Here is a 21,842-nt window from a genome sequence, read left to right as displayed (position 1 = left end):
CTTGAAAGCGTGAGTTTGGCACAAAACGTTGGTCGGTAAGAACAAATACACACACATTTGGAAGTTCAATCACTCATAACGTGTGAAGAAATATCCAAAATATTTACATAATTATGTTTCTTTGTGCTATTGTACTATTGACCGTTTATTTGATATGTAGATGTAATCATTTTGAAAATAAGTGTTCATCACAAAAAACTATAATAAATATAAAACTAAAAATAATGTTTAGAAACCTCGCAATTGGAAAATCCGAAAAACCATGTATTAATCACTTGGGTGAATCCGAAGCATGTTGTAGCTTATCCTAGATAATTGTTAACAATGTGTCTGTCCAATATAGATTGTGTTTAAGATACTCCAACTATAAATAAGCAATTTGGCAAATATTCCAAAAAATATGATAAAAATATATTTATATCCTTTTATTTTGGAATTATTGAGATGACAAAATAACAACAAATGTGTTTTTAGGAAAGTTTTGTTCATGATTTTAGTTATATAAAAGTTTCTTCAGAAAATTATGTTTATGTCTTATGTTCCAGTTTGTACAATGATAGAAATCAGACATCAAATCTTTCCTTAATCATATCTGCTTCTTAACTCAACAGATAAGATCAATGTAGATATATATAGCGTCAACGTATTGTATTGATATACCTTCTATTTATATCCAAAACCCTCTTAATTGCATTTTACCTTTGTGTCAATTGCCGTTATCTTGCCGGGACCGTCGTCGTAAACCTGTAGCGAAACCATAGGTACCAATGTATATTGTGGCGTAACATTTATATATACCAAGTTATCGCTACTACTCACTTACAGGCAATTCTACGAGAACGGTTTGATGTGTATATTATCACTGTACAAAAGATACTTACGCAACGCGATGGAATATCTACGGCAAATTGCAATTGAATTTACGGTCCCATGTGGAGACACAATCTCGTTGAAACCATTTCAAAAACAGACATAGATAATGCTACTTAAGATACCTTTCCGTGCATTGCAGGAATGCCCTCTCCAGCTTAAACACCGCAGCGATTTTAAGCACATCCGGATTCTAATGCATAAAATAACATAAATATAGTTTTCAGATATGATACATTGTATATATATAAATATCATTTTACTTTTTAAAGCTTCATTTTATTAAATTTAGTTACATGGGAAAATGAACGAACTTGTTATTTAAGAGCGTATTATTATAATTTTTTATGGTCGTACTACATACCCGTTAACCTGCAAGTCAATGCTGTCATTGACTGTACCATTATTGCCATGTTATGTTAATTAAAATTACATAACATTGTGCAAAAACTTAAATATGCTCCTTCTTGATTTTAACAAAATAATTGAGTTTTACATAATTTACATGTTTATATCACTATTTGTTCGGGATTTATGTACATTGTAAGAAGGGGCTAGGAAACCTACTTCGAAATCGTCAGAGTTGTGGACGTTCTGTCAGGGCTTCAATACGTTACGCAATGTAGTGTCCTATAACGGATTCACATTGTCCGGAAAGCTGTAATTGTGGTCACAGACCAGAACTATATAACATGGAAGACCAGCACAAGAACATCAGAATTAAGAATTTGAGATATTGACATATATTTCAGTTTTAAGATTTTTATGAAGCAAATTGTTACAAGATATACGAAATAAACAATATTGCATTTAAAAGTTGAAATTTCGATATAGAAAGCCAAATAAAAGGAAGATTGTATTGCACCATTTGACCATGTTGTCTATTAAAGACTTTCAGTAGCATCAAAAATGAAAAGAACAAAATAATTGCCCAAAATGTTCGGCAACATATGTAGACATATTACATATATATAAAAAAGGGACATGTGCCTTCATTTATCATTTATCCATCATAAGATACTGTTGAAAAATATTGAAAGTAACTTTTTTTAGAATTATACTTTTTTTTAATTTTCAGATATACAAAGAACCCATGTGTGTTCCATTTTGATAAGTACAAGTATACAATGGTATGGCTTAATCGTTCGCGAATCGTCAAAATGATTATCTTTTTGTTTTTGTTTTGGTCAATGCAGAATCTGCTTATAACATAAAGCATTACAGAAAAGCTAACCACCTAAAGGCATACACTATTCACTTGTAATACGAAGTTAAGTAACACATTTTAAAAATTAACTTGAAAGTCTGTGCAGAAAACCACTAAATATTATATATAAGGTCATTACATTGTATGTAAATTACAAAAGTGTTACGTATGTATTAACTGCACTTCTCTATGAAAGGTATATTCTGAGAACCCATTATCTGAAAGTACATTGATATATAGCACACGCACAAACCGTATGACTTAAGGAATCTGACAGTCGATGGTGATGTGACTTGAAACCTATCAAACAATACCATTCATTCATACATTCTGTTAAATGCTGTTTAGCTCTGTTGAATGTATTAAGTCTAGAAAACCAACATGATGCTTAAATATGCGAAAAATGTAGGTGAACCCATCTTTAAGTCGAACAGTATCTGTGCGGTTGCGAAATCTGTATTCGTTAACGTTGATTCAACCCCCGGTGTCGTAGACGCATTGCATCGGATATCTAAACGGGAAATTAGGATAAATATTTAGACAATATCTATCTCTATAGCACATCCAAATTCGAATTCAACTCATTTTTTACAAAGATGTTTGGTTTGAAAAAATAAGCACTGACCCTTCTAACGTACGCTGATGAGTTTCTTAACAGGAGTCGTAACCGTGTTCTTCTTCATGTATTTAGAGATAACTGCTATGCTGTCAATCAAACAGTATAACCAGACATAACATGACAGGGATCAAATATTCCCCAAAAATACATCATTGGTACTCTGCCACGTTATAGCGTGATAGACAGGAAAAAGTAAATAGGGTTATTATGTTTTTCCATAATTTGACTAAAGGGTACACTAGCTGCTTATATTGATATTAACGAACTTTTTATAATGAGCAGTTTTTGCAGCAAGTCAGTTTCCTTTTCGACATTGCATGACAAAGTTATATTGTTTGACACTACTTACCAAATGAATGTAATTTTGTCGAAAAGCCAGTAGAAATGTAACTTATTTCTTATTGATGATGTGTCAGGTCTATGATTGACAGAGAATGCTGTTGGAAGCATCCTCGTGCAAGCAGACGACAGGCCGTGTGAAATCCATTAACTCCGATGACGTAGGGCGTTATTGTCGGCAGCTGGTTTTGCAATGCGTTGGTTCCGGGATTTAATTAATTGGTCTAAATGTCAATGAGTCATTTGTCCGGTAGCTTATTCTGGTTCGTACACATCCGAGGGGTCATTCTCGTCTGGAACCTAAATATGTGTCCAATGAGTTTAATCAAGTGCGGAAATATGATAGGTCCTGAGGGCTACCCTTCTCACGTACACTGGTAATAAGCATTGTCGTCCTTTGGAACATTTTCGTGCAGAGAAGTAATACATTGTACGCGCACCGTAAATTATTTCCATGCTGAAATCTTATATTTACCCTGTGAGATATTTCTGCTGCAGAATCGATCTGTCAAAAAACTGTTAAGTAGGGATCATTTTTTTTTTTTTTTTCTTTGAAACCTTCCTGAAAGTTGGCAATTTAACAATCAAACAAAAGGCGAATTTATAAGTCGACGTGTAAGTCAATAACAAAATAAATAAACAAATCTAAAACAAGACCAAATTAACAAAACAAGGAACCAAAAAACAGCTACATATATGAAGTACTTTATTTTTTATGTTAATGTTTTGATGTTAAAGTAAACATTAGACACGCTGCACAAATCGTGATAATGTACCGTAAGACCGGTCTGTGTATGTACACAATATATACTGTAATAAGGTATCTATTTGCTGCGCTGTCAAATTTCCGATTTTATACTAGTTGAGGTGAATCTATGAAAACTCTTCCGTCTGTAAAAGTTATTTCCAAAACCCGAACCTACCGCTGGATACGAACAATGTAGTAACACTTTTTCTTTTAAACCTATGTTTTATATTGGTTTACCCAAACAAAGTATTGATACTGTAGGTGTATCTTAATACTTTTAGTTGTACCCGTATATATATCGTCGTATTGTTCTTTTGTCTCGATTGTTTTGTCTGTCAGCAAATTATGAATGCTTTTATATAAGATTTTCAAACATGTGTAAACTAATCTATAATATTTTTTTAATACAAGCTTCTGACTTCATTCTTTTCTTTTTAGTTGAGCCAGTTGACCGAGGACAAAGTTCATGGTATGTATATCACAAAAATATCTAAGTATAGTAAACCTTCGTTATACTGCCGTAAAACAATATTTTGGCATTATAAAGGATATGTTGATATTTAGAGGAAAAGATATAAAAGAATCGTGAAAACACCCCAAAAAATGAGGACTTGAAAAATGTTGGTAGGTAGCAAAGTGACAAATAAAAAGGAAAAGCATTAAATCGAGGATGAACTGTAAAGTGAAATCAATGATATGTTAATTCATTATTGAGCTTTGATCTTTATATCTTATAATACTTTTCGGTAAATCATTGATAAGACGGAGTGAGTTTTTAACATATCATGCAAGTAGAAAAAATATATAGCTAAAATGAGTTGGAGTTCATTAATATTTTGTCTGTTCTGTATTCCAAGTGTTTTCTAACCACTTTGCTATATTGCTTTCCATTGTCTTTTCAACAACAATCTTCTATGAAATATACTTAAGTGCTCTGGCATCATCTGAGTACGCTGTACACAAACGGTCTAAATGGTTTGAGATTCTATTTTTGATACGCTGTCTCCTAGCATACAAGTTTTAGGAAAACATCAAGAATCTCACTGTTGATGTGTTCGTTTCCTACCTGCCACTGTCTGCTCACTTTGATGGATTGGTGGTAGATTTCTTGGCTCTACGGCGCCATTGCACATACAAGCTTGAAAGTCGTTACATCAAAGACACAATGGCTACCTAATTATACAGAGTAGTATATATGCTCTCGTTCTGTGCCTCAGAGGCTAGAGTTCACTTGTGCACGGGCGGATTGAAAACCAATGTACGGCCTAGCACCAATGCTATGTCAGGGTTCGAAATCCCTCCCTCTTTTTTGAGATAGCAGGATTTATTTATTTATTCATATCCATCCTTTCCCTTTGTGACTTGGAATAAACAGCCATGTTTCGAGTGGATCCACAAGGTAAGATCACAAATGCTAAAAAGAAATTATAACTTGGAAATTTTGATATATTATCTTTCATTGAAATCAAACATCGTTATTGGTTTGCTGAAATCGTTTTGCTATGCCAAGGTTAGTTTTTACTCATGTATACAATTTCACTCTCTTTAAAATTCTTAGACGTATCCGTCATTTTAAAATTAAATTGAGTAAGTGATTGAATGAAACTTATTTGGGATTGCAATGTTAGCGCCAAAATAATTTTAAAAAAATATGCAAACCCTGATTCTAGTTATAACACTTGAAGACATCCGCAATAATAGGAAGGTGACGTCTCCTATAGGACTCGTAACACGTCTCCCCATGTTGCTGCTGTAACTTGTAATAACACATCTGACAGACATTGTTTCTCTAACCACGCACTAATGGAACCATATTGTTTGACACACTAAAGCAATTGCGAACCGGAAGTAGATACTTAAACGTACAAAGATAATAACTGTACATAACAACCGTCGGTGGTTGTACCACAGTGTTTATAAGATGAAATGGTGGCATCGGAATGCCAATTGACGTTATTTCCTATTCATAATTTAGAACCAAACGCGATCAGTTTTGTAACTGACATATACATTGTTGTGCTACGCAGATAGGATCGCTACACGCAACTTTAATAAGATAAATGATGATATGGAAATCCAAACTGATTCTAGATGACCTGTTGGATTATAATGCAAATTATTGTATGTATTTGTTTGGCATACTTGTTTGAATTACAGCAAAGGACATTTAAATTTTAAAACGTTTTCATTTCTCAATTGAATAATAGGAAAATAGTCACTAACAAGTCTACGTCATCGATAAATAAAGAGTAAAATGGCCGGTGGACAAAACTTGATTGATTTTATATATCAAAAGTTGAATGATATTTTCAATTGGGTGTCCAAGTTTTTTGAGAAGCTATTTGAACTGAGCATATAAATAGGATATCGCCAGAGATGTTTAGTGCTTTTTTATATTTAAACTGCATATAAAGAAGGAAATCGCTGCCACATATGTTTTTACCTTTGGTCGATCTGACTTCTTTCTTTTATTTCGCGAAGGTACAAACAAGTCAGATTATACTGTGACGTCAGTGTTGCTAAGAGACTCATTGAATTCTAGCATTTCAAAGAAAATCGGTTGTTTTCTCCTTCGTCTAAGGTATAAATCTATGTTCCAAGACCATGTCGTACTATTTAAATATCTTTAAACTCAATTTACGATTTACTTCATTATAAAATTAGAAATTATTTCTTGTACATGTACAACAATAATGAAGCAATTTATTTTCCCAAATTATATTAATTACTCTTGTCAGCTCGGATGGAAGAACGCAGGGCCTTACTGTGGGAGCAGCTACTTAAGCTTTGCTGGGAAAATAATGAGAAAAACAAACAAATATAAATAGATAAAATGAAAAACAAAAAACCCGAAACGTAAAAGCCAGATGGAGTCCATAGCAATCATATTAAGTATGCGCTCATAAACGTATACAATTAACTGCTACCGTCATTAAGCGTACTTGATAATGCTCAGATAACATCAAGATCGTTGTAATACTGCTACCTATTGATAAATATGTCTGGCTATAAATTCGTCCTCATTTTATTAAAGCAATAACGTAGGATTTCAATGTAATGCCAAATAATAAATTATTGTAAAAATTAGACTTGTAAATTATAAGCGTTAGTTGGAGACATTAGGTTAAGTAAAATATAGGAGTCTTGCTTTTGTTTTGATTGAAAATATTGAAATATATTCAAGTATCTTTATCATTTTTGATAACTGTTGGTGTATACGATAAACCCTGCACTGTTGAGCCTTTTTACATCAAAAGATTTTACCTGTTTATCAAACAATGACAAAAAAGGCATGCGGCATACTCTTGCACACACCTGGTGTCCGTTTGTTGAAAACCAAAAGTTAAATACTTTAATAGAAATTTGTCTTTCAAAATCAAGTTAACAGTTAGCGAAAACATCATTTTAGCGTGAGAAATCAATGTTTGAATAGAACTTAAATGACCATTTTTAGCTTAGAATATGCTTTTATATATTTCAAACGCATCAGTTTCTTCAAATGAGTCAGAAATAAAAGGTAAAAAGGTAAAAAACAGACAACTTCATTGAATACAAGTGTGGTGAATCCTGTAGTACAAACAGGCTTGTGATATTGTGCAGATACGTCAGCGAAACCTTCGTCAGTAGCATGGATGTAACTTGATCACCTCTGTAACAAATATGTGCAGTTGTTATACCTTAACTGTGTCTTTATAGCACTACATTAAATATATCTAGGATTACCAATTCATAATTTCCTCACCATTAAATGTAAACAAAACATACCACAGCGTCATTATATACTGTAAGGACAAAACATACCACAGCGTCATTATATACTGTAAGGACAAAATCTACCACAACGTCAACAAACACTGTAAGGATAAAATATACCACAGCGTCAACATATACTGTAAGGACAAAACATACAACAGCGTCATTATATACTGTAAGGACAAATCTACCACAACGTCAACAAACACTGTAAGTATAAAATATACCACAGCGTCAACATATACCGTAAGGACAAAATATACCACAGCGTCATTATATACTGTAACGACAATATCTACCACAACGTCAACATATACTGTAAAGACAAAATATACCACAGCGTCATTATATACTGTAAGGATAAAATATACCACAGCGTCAACATATACTGTAAGGACAAAATATACCACAGCTTCAACATAAAAAGACAGAATAAACCACCAAGTCCAAATACAACGGCAACATTACCATAGCTTCAACATACAAGGACAAAATATAACACAACCTCAACACATAACGTCAAAATATACCACAGAATTACCACACAAGTTATATCGCATCGCTTACACACTTTCATACAATACTATACCCCTGCGTCAACATACCAAGACGAACCATACCGCAGCGCCAAAACACAAGGACACACTATACTTCATAGTGTCAACAAAAATAAACGAGATATTATTCTGCAGCGAACATGCATAATACATAATGTATACCACACCGTCAATAAATAAGTCAAAATATACCAGGACGTCAAAACCTACCGAAGCAAAGCAAAATGTTCCACAGCGTGTTTAAACAAGGACATGTCATACCATACCGTCAAAGCAACTGGTTAAAATTGGGAAAATCAAAACGGGCATGATGAGAACACAATATGAAACAGAAATATCAAATAAGAGAGAAAGACAACATGAACAAAAACAACAACAATGTTCTGATTCAGACGTCCTTCAACAATTTCCCTCTCAGAATCATAGGCATACGATATGTTTATGTATGATGATACTGTTACCCCAGCAACTTACAGCTTAGTAAGAGTTTGCGAGATGTTTTTTAAAGTTTCAAGTAGGAATAAAGCAAAATCTAAAACATCCTACCTAATTTCATTGTTAGAGATTGTTAAGGAAAGATTCTATTGATATATATAAGGATCAAATTTATATTGGAAAACCCTGTTAGTGTAAACATTTGAATTTACTTTGAGCAACTGTTGTCTTTTTTTGCTCGGTAGATATGTTAGTGGAGTTATTTGTACTGGTGTATTCTATTTTTTGCACCAGTACGTTCTGTTTCTACATGTTTTGTATAACTTCATCAGCCCCAGTACCTGTCAGACTAAGATATGATGACGAGTTTCATATCCGCCATCTGGTGTACGCCACGAGCTGCTCGTCCTCATCAAAACGTGTGCACTCCGCTTGTTAGTACCTCAAATCAACACAATACACGTGTTCCGGTGTCGAATAGTCTGTTCGCGTTCTCTAACAAACATGTTGACTGGAGCAATAGTAATCACAACCACAAAGGCAGCCCTGGGCAAGTTTCGGGGTGAACCAACAATGCAATTATTTCTATTGTTATTCTATTTCTTATCAAAACAATCACGTTTATTGACCGTTATGTTGTGTTAATACTAAGCACTGTCATGTACAACAAACAGCATCATGTAAGTGGCTTTTTTTAAACAGCACGAGATTACCACGGTGTGAACAAACTCGAAAAGTGAGAAAACTAGGGCAAAATATCATCAACGTACAAGGAGAATAAGTCAATGTGTTCCACAATGGTAAGAGTGTTGAGCTTGATTGACGACACCCACGGTCTAAGTTTGGGTCAAATTCAAGTAATGGCAAGTAATCAAAGTTAGAACCGCGGTAGTGACATTGAAAGTTCAGTGCTGTTTTCAATTATTAAAAATAAATAAAAAAATATCAAAATGGTCATACCAGTTTTAAGCTGAGAAAAAATAAGCATTTTTACGAACAGACACGCCTTTTATTTTGACTTATCTGTGCTTTCTTCTGATTGGTGCACTTTTTGATACGTACGTTTTTTGTAATGTGTTATAAATGGAACTGTATGATAAGCAATCCTTCGTTTTTTCACATATAGGATTGTTTTTCTTTATGATTTTAATGACGTTAAAAAGTTACAAAATTCGTGTTATTGGAAGCACACTCTACAAACATCTACTAACTAGTACCACATGATTGGATCTCGTTGTACCTCAAACTTAATGGCAAATTCGTTATCTCATCCTTTGTTCGTAACTATCAAATAACGCAAAAACAAATCGAATCTTGAAATGTATTATTTGTTGGTTAAGTAGTTTGTTCTGCTGTTTAGAGACCACCGGCTGTGTGTTTATATGATTATGTATGAACTATAATCGACTCCATGTTGATAATATAAACTAAATTAAATTGCTTGTCTTAAATCTTACTGTATCCAGCATTTAACACAAACCTTGAACGCCTGTCCTAAAGCTATAGTATGTAAAGAATATTGTTACATTTCATTATACACGTTTAAGAACACGCTTATACGGAAAGGAAAAACAGAAATAATAGTCAAGTCTACCACACATCAGCAGATACATACCCCTAAGCTTCATTTTCCATGCTGAAATAAATGAAGTCGTTCAAGTTATTAGAGAGTGTTGGGTATACTTTATATATATTAACTTTATTTTATTTTACAACAACTTTGAAACAAGTTTTCAAACATATGTCAATCACTCCTGTTAGGTCGGATGGATGCGCGCATAGGGTCTTAATGGGAGAGGAAACCAATGCAAAGTGCCAGGAGAAAACCAACGTGGTCGGGCAGATTACCTAATACTTTTTCATGTTCGATCAGAAATCGAAACCAAACCGCGATTGCGTTATCCACTGCACCAACGACCACCCAACTTAAATTCAGTTAACATAGATATAAGTTAAAGGCTATGAAAAAACCCTTTTATTATCAGATAAAAAGAACAACGTAGAACGTCAATTAATTGCTGTACAGGTAAGGGTTTAACGAATCTGTTTATTAGTTTCGTATGAGCTACGGTATTGCATGGCTTTATGGCATCTCAGACCCCTGCAGATGTACACACCTCAAGTTACAATTTCTCGAAAGAGAAGGTACACCAAAACAATGTTATGTAAAGATTGCATTATAATAAAATGCCTGTATGACGCTCATATGATTTGCATAATATTTTGCAAGATTGAACGAAATTCATTCAGTAGTGTTTTTGGTAGTTTTTGACACTGATCGGAAGTTTCTTTCAAAGACAATAATTGCCTATTTGCCCATCATGGCTTGTGGAATGTTCCTTTTTTGTATGTGTCCCTGGAAGTTGGTACTGTCCTATATGTCAACGACTGTGTGTTCCGAAAGTGGTTCTTTACGATGACGCTGATGTATAATTGTTTTCTATGTTACTTTAGAAAACGATATTAATCTGCAAGTAAGATGGTATTGATTGTTCAATATTCGATTGTATGTAATAGAATTTCATCTAGTATTTAATATACAATTATCTCCTTTTGTCTGTTTTGTCTAGGTTAGTCTCCTTTACGACTGTTATATGAATTGAGAGAATCGTGGGATCGTCGTATTCGAGGCAGATTAATTTAAAATTTATACATGTGATGACAATCAAAACTTACATTTTACACTTATCTTTCAACATGTTATAATGTGTAGTGTATTTGATAAAATAAACCGTTTTGTATACAATGACTACTTTTGATCACATCTATTGCTTACAAAGATTGATATATTCAGGTTTGATGTAAAACATCTAATTAAACATAAATATTGTATGTAAAAAAACTTAGAACAAGGAACCTTCGAGAAATTTATCATAGCTCCTTAAAAATATAAATTGGTACATGCATAAGTTGTTTCATATGTGTTCCCCTCATCCAAGAGGCCTCAATGCCAGACGTAACATATGGTACTAATAGTGTGATGTTAAATTCTTGGTTGATCACTTACAAAGTGGTTGCAAAAATATTCAGCCTGCCATAACACCACACATTACACACAGCCGCGCCACCTTTTATTGTCTTTTTAGTAATTAAACGGTGCCGGTTTGTGTTATGCAATATTGCGCTCCGTTTTTATGGTTTGTTTTGTCAAATACTATACAAATAGTACATATCAAATGATTTTAAAACAAATATAAAATTGGCGAATAGGTATTTAGTTAACGAAAGTTTGCAAGGAAGGATTATAGTACCTTTGCTAATCCCAATTTGTGTTGTGTGTTATCTTAAGCCACAGAATAATTCGTACATCATTAAAGTTTTGTTTTGGCAGTCGTGTTTAAGCATTGGTTATTTCCATTTCCCAGGAACTGTTTGTCAGCATTAACATTTCTTTTTAAGAACAAGCTTTCTGGCTGATATTTGGTAAAATTTCAATTATGAAACAGATAAAGTATCATGGATATTCTTTTTGCAGAAAAGTATACGCTAACTTCTATTAAATAAAATTTAAGCAGATCATTTAAAAATAATATGAATATTTTGTGGAGTTAGCGTGAGCCCGTCTAATTTAAATGGCATAAAGTTATCATATAGTCTAACAGCTTCATTTGTCAATTATCAATTTCGTGTATACGGTTGCTAAGAATCACGATATTTTCGCTTGTGCTTATTTTCGAATCTATGCTTGTAGGTTTTGGTGTGCGATTGAGAGGACGCTATTTCAATATTAATGGCATCTATCTGTTGTATAAAGAACTGGAGAATGATTTCAAATCGCGAAAGGTCTCGTCGCGAATGAAGGCAAAAGCTTATTTCTCGCGAAAATAAAGTGAGTTTAGAAGTGAAGATATCTTCTGATAATTCACGTATGTATTGACGGTATAAGTGAAGAGATTAAGGTGAATTTTAGTCACTATTATTGACACAGGATTTGTCCAGTACCCACAGAGAAACCCCATGGTTCTGGTACAGCATGTGAAACATTCGAGATATTATTTTAAAGCGGATGATCATTCGGTGGCATTTCTTTTTTCAACAGAATACAAGGAAGCATTCAACATGTATGATAAGGACCATGATGGCATCATCTCCACACAGAAGCTTGGGGCGGTACTGCGGGCTCTGGGACACAACCCTACCGAGATTGAGATGCAGGAAATGATTGACGAGATAGATTCCGAAGGTAAAAACCACACCACACGCCTACCTTGACGCAATATATTGTTTTTTTGTGGGTTTTCTTTTCATTTTTGTTGAGCGTTCAAAATAGCCTTCATTTTGGCTTTTTGGCGTGAGGTAAACTTGGTAGAGAACCTAACAATGATTATATTGTTTTTTTTATTAGAGATTGTTTGAGGTATTGATTAAATTTATTTGCAGTAGCATATTTTTGTTGTATTACAATACATTCCGATATCAGTGTGTATTATTGGACTAGGACAATACATTTCTGAAAGAATAGGACAATACATTCCTGAAAGAAAAAAAGAGAATTATGACAATGTAGGTGATTGGTCCTTTGTTAACTCCATCATCTCTATAACGGTTTATTTGATTGTGTTATAAATTACATCATCTTTTTAGCAGTGTTCCTCATTGGTCTGAATTATTTACATAATCCCTTTAGCAGCGATTTACTTATTTAATTACCTCACTCTTGTAACAACAATCTGAGTTACGGTCCCTTGACGCCATTTATTTAATATCCAACATTTGAGTCAGAATTATGTTACCATTTCAATCCGACTTAATGCTTAGGTTTAAATTAATGTAACGGTGGGATAACTATGAACGCCATGGTTTAATGTGTTTACGTCATCATTACTATTACAGTTCAACTATAACATCTGATACCCCTTACCCTTACTTTGATGGTCTATTCTTTAAACAGGAACATAGGTCATTAAGTAAACGTTCTATGCGGTTTAATCATTAAAAAATTGTTTAAAGACAATCTGAGTGTCATCGGCAATACTTATAATGCTGAAATGTATAATGCGAACTCGTTTCAGAGTCACGCGTGAAATACTTGCTGAATAAACATTGGATATAAAATAAAACTTAGGATTAACAATATTCCGTCCCTTTGACTTACATCAACACCTATTTGTAAGCTGTCCATGCTTTTTAACAGCGAGTGAAGATGATTGCTATCAGTCTGAATATTATATAAACGGCGTATACATGAATTTAATCCTACATTGAAATCCTATATCTGATGCATTGTCATTAAGATGGTAGATCTTTGCGCAATCGAAATGTAGGTTCTTATTCAAAACGTCCAAATATTCGTATAGGCGTTTTGTTTAGGATGAAAAGCTGTCAAATTCTTGTGTATATATAGATACCTATAAACTGTGTGGCTTTAATAATAACACGCAATATCGCGATGGCGTCCCTAGATAGGAGGCAGGTCTATATCATTTATGTTGTCTCTGACAGCAGCCAGATTCTCAGTTTCCCCGGTTGATGGGGGAGTTGATATCAAATGATGCGTTCAAGTATTGCGGTATTCTCCAACTATCTGAGGAGATATTCGCGGGGTTTTGGCGCTGGTTTGATAGTAAGTGTAGAAGCATATTATAAAAAGATTATAAAGCATTTAAAATGTCAAATCATAATAACATGGATTCAAATATCTGCAAAAAACTTACCAGTTGATAGGGGTTTGTATTACTGGCAGGCTTTTAAACAACACCATTCCTGGAGCCAACTTAATACTGCCAAAATGTTTCCAGTCTATCTGATGTGTTTCAAGTATGCAGGCTCTAAATTTAGAACGGGCGATATTTTGTTTATGAATTATAAATGCAAGCATAGCTGATACCAGATAAGCATGCCTGTTGCAGGTCGTTAAGTTCGCGGCAATCGTGATACAGTCCGAGGGTATGAGTTCAGCTGTGCTTTTAACATTCCTAATCAATAATAATGTTGCCTTATTTTCTTAAACAAATAATTAACTTATTTTTTTTCTTTTTTCAACCTATCTTTAATCTGTCTTTTTAACATTTAGAAATGTCAAGGAAAAACGTCAATGTGAAAACAGAAAAGACAAGTATATTTCGAACCTTAGTGAATAAGTCTTTAAGCGATTTTAAGGATATTTATTGCCAGAATCTCATTCAGGTATTAAACATTTTCACGACCTGGCTCTGTTTAGGATTTAGATAATTGTGTTTTATGAAAGCTTCGTTTTGACGATGTTTCGGAAATGTTTTTGATGATCTCAACTCATGTTTGCATTTAATCCAGATGGGGATTATCAATTTTAATATCAATATCTATCATGTGTCAATTACATGGCATAATTCAGTGTTAATAAACACGTCCCGTATGTACGTCGATAATAAAACACGAATTATGGTTACTCGCAGTGTTAATTTATATAATACAACTGTGGGTACCCGTATCTATAAAGAAATCACGTGCATAAGTATCCTCTTTGCATAACAACGGTTACGTAATTCAGTGTAAAACTATCACTTTCCGATAGTCCTATTACACAACTGCCGTCTGTAAAAGGCACCAAACTCTATATAATTCTACTGGGCATTCTAACACACATCTGGACTAAATATTTCTTTGAAAACCTTGAACGGCATAAAACAAAACTGCAGATGGAATCCTGAAATGTTCAGTATTGCAAATACTTTTTTTTATGGCGAAACAGTATACTACATACCGATCGTTTGGACAAATCGCATGATGGGACACACACTTAGTTATCGAGGAACTCCTATATGAGCTAAAACAGTTTAATATATGAACGTAAAACACTAACTATAAGTTTGAAAAAAAAAAGCATTGTCTATATCGACGTCTGAGTAAGTCTTTGCTAATAAGAAATAACAATTCATATATTTATTTTTCATATATTTCAATATTATCCTTGAAAGAATATTTCGTTTCCTCTCTTCTTAATACAACGGTAACAAATGCGGAACTGGCAGAATGTCTACAGATTGATATCCCCTCAATGTGCAAAACAATCAAGAAAAGTGCATGACATAAGTTTTGCGATAATTTTGCAGACGTTAACAGTAAATCATCAAATAAGACATGTAAAATAATATTGCTGTGGGGTATGTACTGTTCCAGGCAGTCCTATTACATACATCGTGTGTTATTTACTATTGTTCCGTGTCAAAAATAACTGGTGCTTTGTCACAAGTGTATCTTGTTGCTGTGTCCACTTTCCATCTTCTTCTATATATGTTTTCTATTACTGCGATAAAGAATGCTCCATTTCATCTTCAGTGATAACTCCGTTTCTTTGTGATTTGTAGATACCGGCTCCGTAGACTTTGAGAGTTTCCTGGACGTTGTGATGAGTCGTGACATTGATGACGAAGACCACGAGAGGGCGCTACGCGAGGCCTTTAAAATGTTTGACAGGGACGGGAATGGCTATATAGACGCAGAGGAATTGCGGCTATGTATGATGAATCTAGGTGAAAAACTAACACAAGACGAGGTAGAAGAAATGATCCGAGAAGTGGATGTCGACTTTGACGGTAGAATGAACTATGAAGGTACACATTCCTTAATTTATATTTAGTATAATATAGTTATTATTGTAGCGGAACTGGACTTGGTCGATCGTCGGCGACCAGATAGCTCAATTGGTAGAGCATCCGTCTAGATTTCGGAGGGTCTCTGGTTCGAATCCCGGTCTGACCTTTCATGTTTCCTCTCCTGTTACATTTGGCGCCCAACGAAATATACCCACAGAAGGTGGTATAGGGTTTCGTGTGTCCTCGGGGTCGAACACTTTGTTAAAGGAGGGAGGAATGTAGCGGAACTGGAATGGGTTGATCGTCGCCGACCATATAGCTCAATTGGTAGAGCATCCGTCTAGAGTTCGGAGGGTCCCGGTCTGGCCGTGCATTTTCCCTCTCCTGTTACATTATTATGACTGACCAAGGAAACTACATATGAATAGATTAGACAAGAGGCCGCGTAGGCCCAATGTTTAAAGTGCCAGACCATTTATGATCAGTGGACTTCCACCGATGGTCGCGGTACAAAGCCCGCAAGGGGCAGTCGCAAGGTACTGGACGCAGGTCGGTGATTTTTCTCTGGGTTCCCCGGTTTTCCTCCACAACCAAAACCTAATTCGTCCTTAAATGACATAAACTGTTTATAGGACATAAAGTACGAATAAACAAACCGTACGATTATGCGTAAACGGATACTAAATATCTGATAAAAAACACTGTTACTAACACCTTTCAACACCAGAGTTAGCATGCATTTTGATATGTTGTGATAAATTCTGAGATAAATTATTATAGAATTATAGCATGGTGATGAGATCGATACACGACCGAAATCACCATGCTACAAAAATTTTATTATTTTGATTGATATTTTCAAAATTGAAGAAAAAATGTAAAAATAAATAAAAAATAAATCCTTTTTTTTTAGTCACAAATTTTAAAACCAACTTAACAAAAATATCAGAAAGATAACATTTTTTAATCAAATATCTGGAGTATTCATTTAAATATCTGCAATAATCATTGATCAAATTACTGAATCAATCCTTTATTTTACTGGCACAGTTAGCAGCACTTTAAAATCCTGCGTTTGTCTTTGATAGGCAGTATCAAGCATCCAAGTGACTTCAGTGTTAATCTTGATCAGTACTGTGTTTGTCTCCCATGGGGTGTTGATCAAGCATCTAAATGACTTCACAAAAATTCCAGAATCTATTTATAGCAAGTCAATAACACTTTTTCTACCAACTTTTTTGAACACCTGCAAACCACTCAGGTTTATAACTACTTTTACAGGTGGTCACATGATGTTGTTTCAGCCAATCAGAGTCAGCTCAAAATTAATTAAAATAATAAGATCTGTTATAGGTATCAATATGTATCTCTGGACAAAACTTTAAAGATCTATGTTTAGATTATAGAGTTCAACAACTTCTCCCGTGGTTGTGTATTTCATCGAAGAGTCAATGCCCCATATGATATATCTAAACTATCAACATACTTAAAAGTATTTATACAATATTGATGCTGAGTAAACAAGTAGATATACGATATGTGATCCCTTGTTGTAATAAAATAAAGGTTCAAAAGCGGGTAACCTGGATGCTAACGATATACATGTAATAGGTTGGTATATCACTTATGAGGGTTGGAGCTCCCTAGATGTTTATAAAGGTAATTATCCACCAAAATAACCCCAAGTCTGCAACGGATGTTGTGGCCAAGTAGCACGCGCACTAATGATTCACATGTGTATTCAGCAGCTGCCGTGTACCGGGGTTTTAATATTGAATCATACACGTAGCAAGAGATATATATGACGTTTTATTGATAAATATTTACACTTGGTAGAGAAATACACCACAGTTCCATCATTGTTTACGATATAAGATTTATTGTTTCACTGTATTTACAGAGAGGACATTTAAAGTTTTATAAGAAAAATATCCTAAAAGCTGTCTCTTTGAATTATTGATACTAATTTGATTTCACAGTGAACTTCTTAATGTGGATGCTTTCCTTCTGTTTCAGAATTCGTCAAACTAATGTGTACAAAGTATCCGTTGACGTAGTAACCATGGTGATCGTCATCTACATTAATAACTTATCCTTTGCCTCAGGATCGGATGTGATGCCTGTGATACGTCACCAAATTACATCATCATAAGACATCATTTGATGGTGTGTTACTTTGCAAGTTCCTTGACAGATGAGGTTGCATGGGATATCTAACTCACATGTTTCTTACGGGTGACGTGGTGTTGACAAAACAGTCTGATGTTAAAAAGAATGTGCTCTTACATGCTGCAAAAGTGGTCGAGAAAAACGTTTTCTTCATCGAAATAAATATTTAGTAGAGATATGACGCCACCCTTTTCATGCAAGCTACTGACTTGCGTTTGAGTGAAATTTCTCTACATATGGAAGGGATTGAGAGCGGGTTCTTTGTTATTTGCGTGAGTTTATAACTAAAACGGATGCGTGAATACCTGCACACTTCAGTTTGAGTCTATGCATACTTGTGTATGGTGTGATATGTACATCATGTGTTTCTTTTTCATGTTATCTTAAAAATCGAGACAAATGTCTAGGTACAGATACAACAAAATGGCTAATAATGTTTGAAATATTGACTAAAAATTCTAAATCTTCTATCCCTAATCCACTTTTAGTCTTTAAATCTTTGTCTGTGTATTTGCCTACCTCGTTAAATTCATGGAGAAGACGACACTTCAAACTAAAGATAAAGCAAATTTAACAACAGCGTTTTCTGAAACCAGAAGTCCATCTTTGTGCATTTTATGAAGCTGTCCAAGAAGGCCGAGGATAAGCGTTGGTAGTGCGTTGAGATTGTACGTTATAAATCGAAAACAGTGATCTTTGTAGGAATTTGAATGTCAGACGACGATTGCCTATTTTAATATGCAACATATATCGCTCACGATAAGGAAAAAATCCTCTTTTTCGTTTAAAAGTGTTTGATAAATTGCATGAAATACAATGCGTTTCTAAGGACCTCTCTAGCGCTTTCACCTCTTATATATAGAGAGTAACGGCATTGTTTTTGCAAGAGACTTGAGTCTTTAGATAAACCTTCACTGTCCATTTCAAGAGTATCCATATTTGAAAACAGAGAGAGATATCATTTCCGACGGCGACAATCCCACTACCGGTTGTTTATTTATGATGTGTTTGTTTGTTTGTTTGTTTGTTTGTTTGTTGACACCTAATACAGGAGTTATATCCTTTTAATCTGTTATTATTTTGTTGTTGTATATATTTGTATTTATACATACATTTACATAAATATTTGTATATTATTATTGAACCGTTTAATTCGAATGAGCGATTGTGGGATGAAAGCGAAAGTTGGTATGACTGTTTTTTTATAAATGTTTATTTGAATTGTATTCACGTTATATTTAGAATCAGGATCCGATATCTCGAAAAACAATTATTAAGCCCAATTTTTATTTGGAATTTACTAAAGATTATTAATCGGTTAAAAATTATATATATTTTTTCTGTTGATATGACATTTCTGTGTATAGAATTCTGCAATTTATCACAGCTAGGAGGAAAAGTGTGAAACAAATAAAAGAAAAGAATCCAAAAGCCGTATTATTCAAATTAAAGACAATGTGTACCAATATTTGCAAAAAAGCAAGTTATCACAGACCATCTCCAATTCTTCAACATTGCTATCATATTTTCATTATCATTTTCTTCATTGTGACTCCAGGATGGTAGGACCTCATATTTATCGTCTGAATTTAGGCGTTGCATAATTGCCGTCATTATTAAATAAAGCAATACGCAAAAATATGGCATTGGCGAATCAAATTCTTAACATGATATTTATGTGGTAAAAAAAGTGTTAAGGCTATTTTTCATTTCCTAAATAGAATTTTAATATTTCTTACATTATTTATTAGAATTGAAATCATTATGTCAGATAGAGTTAAACAGTTTTTACATGTAACACCTTTTGTGAGTAAAGCAAATTGTATTCTGAAAAGAAGCTCGAACGTAAGCATATCCCAGAAATCAGGAACAAATCTTACTCCTGAAACTGAAAACGTGTATGTTGTTTCAATCTTACTTGTTCAAGTGAAATTTTCTGTTTTTTCTTACCAAAATTTTGCCAGTTAGTTTGTATGTTATTCTTAATAAAATATTTGCATACAAATAACCGATAATTGGACATCATTATATTTCTATTTAAATGTTTGCGATTTAGTATATCGCTATAAATTTTTAAAACTATTTTCATTCAACCTCTGTGTGTTGCCTTCCATGTTATTACTTAGTAATTATATTACTTACAAAGTAACGACATGAACGAATATTGCGATTCGTAGCACACCATTATTTAAAAGTATATCGGTGAGTGTAACAAAACAATCTACATGTATATATATGGAATCATTGCACCGTTATACATAGCTTGCACAGTTTATTGTTCTTACTGAAACTGAAATTTTGTATAGAAAACAATATTGTATGGTTTGTGTGTTTAGGTCAAGCTATTGACAGTAAACAATTCAATGCGTGTCTCATCCCCGTCATATTCTGTGTTTTAATGGAAGAGACGAATTAGATTGAATGCATTTTTGTTGAAGATTTGTTTGTAAAATTTGTTTAAAATATTGGGAAGAAAACTAAGGTTTGTTCTTTATATGCCTGTGTTAAATAATCTCATAATGATTTGTTACTCGGCTAAAAAAACGGATCAAACAAAGTTCCTGTTTTGACTCCTAGCTGTGACACATGAATCAAACAAAAGTCAGATATTATTGTATATATTACTGGCACTCTGTTGATGTGAAGTATGTAATACAAAATTTAGTAAACTACAAAAAAGATTAGGCTAGGGATCATTTTGAAATGTTTATAGCAAAATATTATTGTACGAATGTGAAATATTACACAAAATTCCAAGTTCTAAGTAAAAAAAACACCCATTAAATATGGATTAAATTTGAACCCGGTTCATTAACATAAGGCCCTGGTCAGTTTGTATTCATGCGTTGGTAATCCTCGTGATGTAAGAGTCTTGTAAAGTAACACCTATACAATCAAGACACAAATACGTATTTGAATGCTGTACCCAAGGGTTCAGTGTCACACCAAAACTTTAAGTCACAAACATGCATACATCACATATTCAACTAATGCATTTTTCTCTTAACATTACATTAGCTGGGTCCTACATAAATATTTGGGACCGACACTTTAAAACAAGATTTAGGTCTAAGACTTTGTGGAGATTCTGGTGCCAACTTCATCTTTTTCACAATAAGACGATTTCCATCATTTACAATCGACGTTATGTCCAGAGCTTCCCTTTTTGTCATACATTGTTTCAGCATTCTTACAAATGTAATTTGAGAGTTCTGTTGAGGTACCTCTTTTCAAACATTTTTTTACATTAACATTAAAATTGTCACAAATAGATAACTGTGTTTTCTGTGTGTTTTGTTTAAAAAGTTTTCTCGAGAACGAGAACCCAATTGTATGGATATATTTTGTTGCGCCTGGCAGAGTTTCCACTACAACCCCAATATATTGAAATTATTATGGTGTGCAAAACTTGTTGAATATTGTTTTCTATATCTAGTTTGATTGGTGTATGCAATACAAATCTTTCTGTGATGTAGCAGAATAAATTTAGATTTAGTAAGAAAGATATTTCCCGAGCTTATCGAAATACCTAAACATGCGTAATACTAAATAGGTGGCAAGCAAGGCATCTTTTAATAAACATATCTACAAAACGGCTGTAGTGCCAGAAAGATTGCAATTATGTAATTTT

The 21,842-nt window shown here is 33.8% G+C and overlaps 1 protein-coding gene across 3 annotated transcripts in view; it reads left to right on the top strand.

Moving 5' to 3' along the window:
- The window catches only part of LOC110440599 (neo-calmodulin-like), a 44,111-nt gene extending 22,528 nt beyond the window's left edge, over positions 1 to 21,583 (top strand). Inside the window, exons 2-5 of one of the 3 annotated variants that reach the window (XM_021483749.1) lie at positions 4,222 to 4,252; positions 12,568 to 12,711; positions 15,815 to 16,060; positions 18,059 to 21,583. In XM_021483749.1, the coding sequence (XP_021339424.1) occupies positions 4,222 to 4,252; positions 12,568 to 12,711; positions 15,815 to 16,060; positions 18,059 to 18,099 (462 nt within the window). In that variant the 3' untranslated portion in view covers positions 18,100 to 21,583. Of the gene's footprint in view, positions 1 to 4,221; positions 4,253 to 4,844; positions 5,183 to 12,567; positions 12,712 to 15,814; positions 16,061 to 18,058 lie in introns of those variants that run through there. The other 2 variants (XM_021483748.1, XM_021483750.1) reach the window with 2 other exon arrangements.
- Positions 21,584 to 21,842: the final 259 nt, after the last annotated feature.

This window comes from Mizuhopecten yessoensis, unplaced genomic scaffold, assembly GCF_002113885.1.
Source record: "Mizuhopecten yessoensis strain PY_sf001 unplaced genomic scaffold, ASM211388v2 scaffold11185, whole genome shotgun sequence".
NCBI classification, from domain to species: Eukaryota; Metazoa; Mollusca; class Bivalvia; order Pectinida; family Pectinidae; genus Mizuhopecten; species Mizuhopecten yessoensis.
This window is presented reverse-complemented; position numbering and strand designations above follow the sequence as displayed.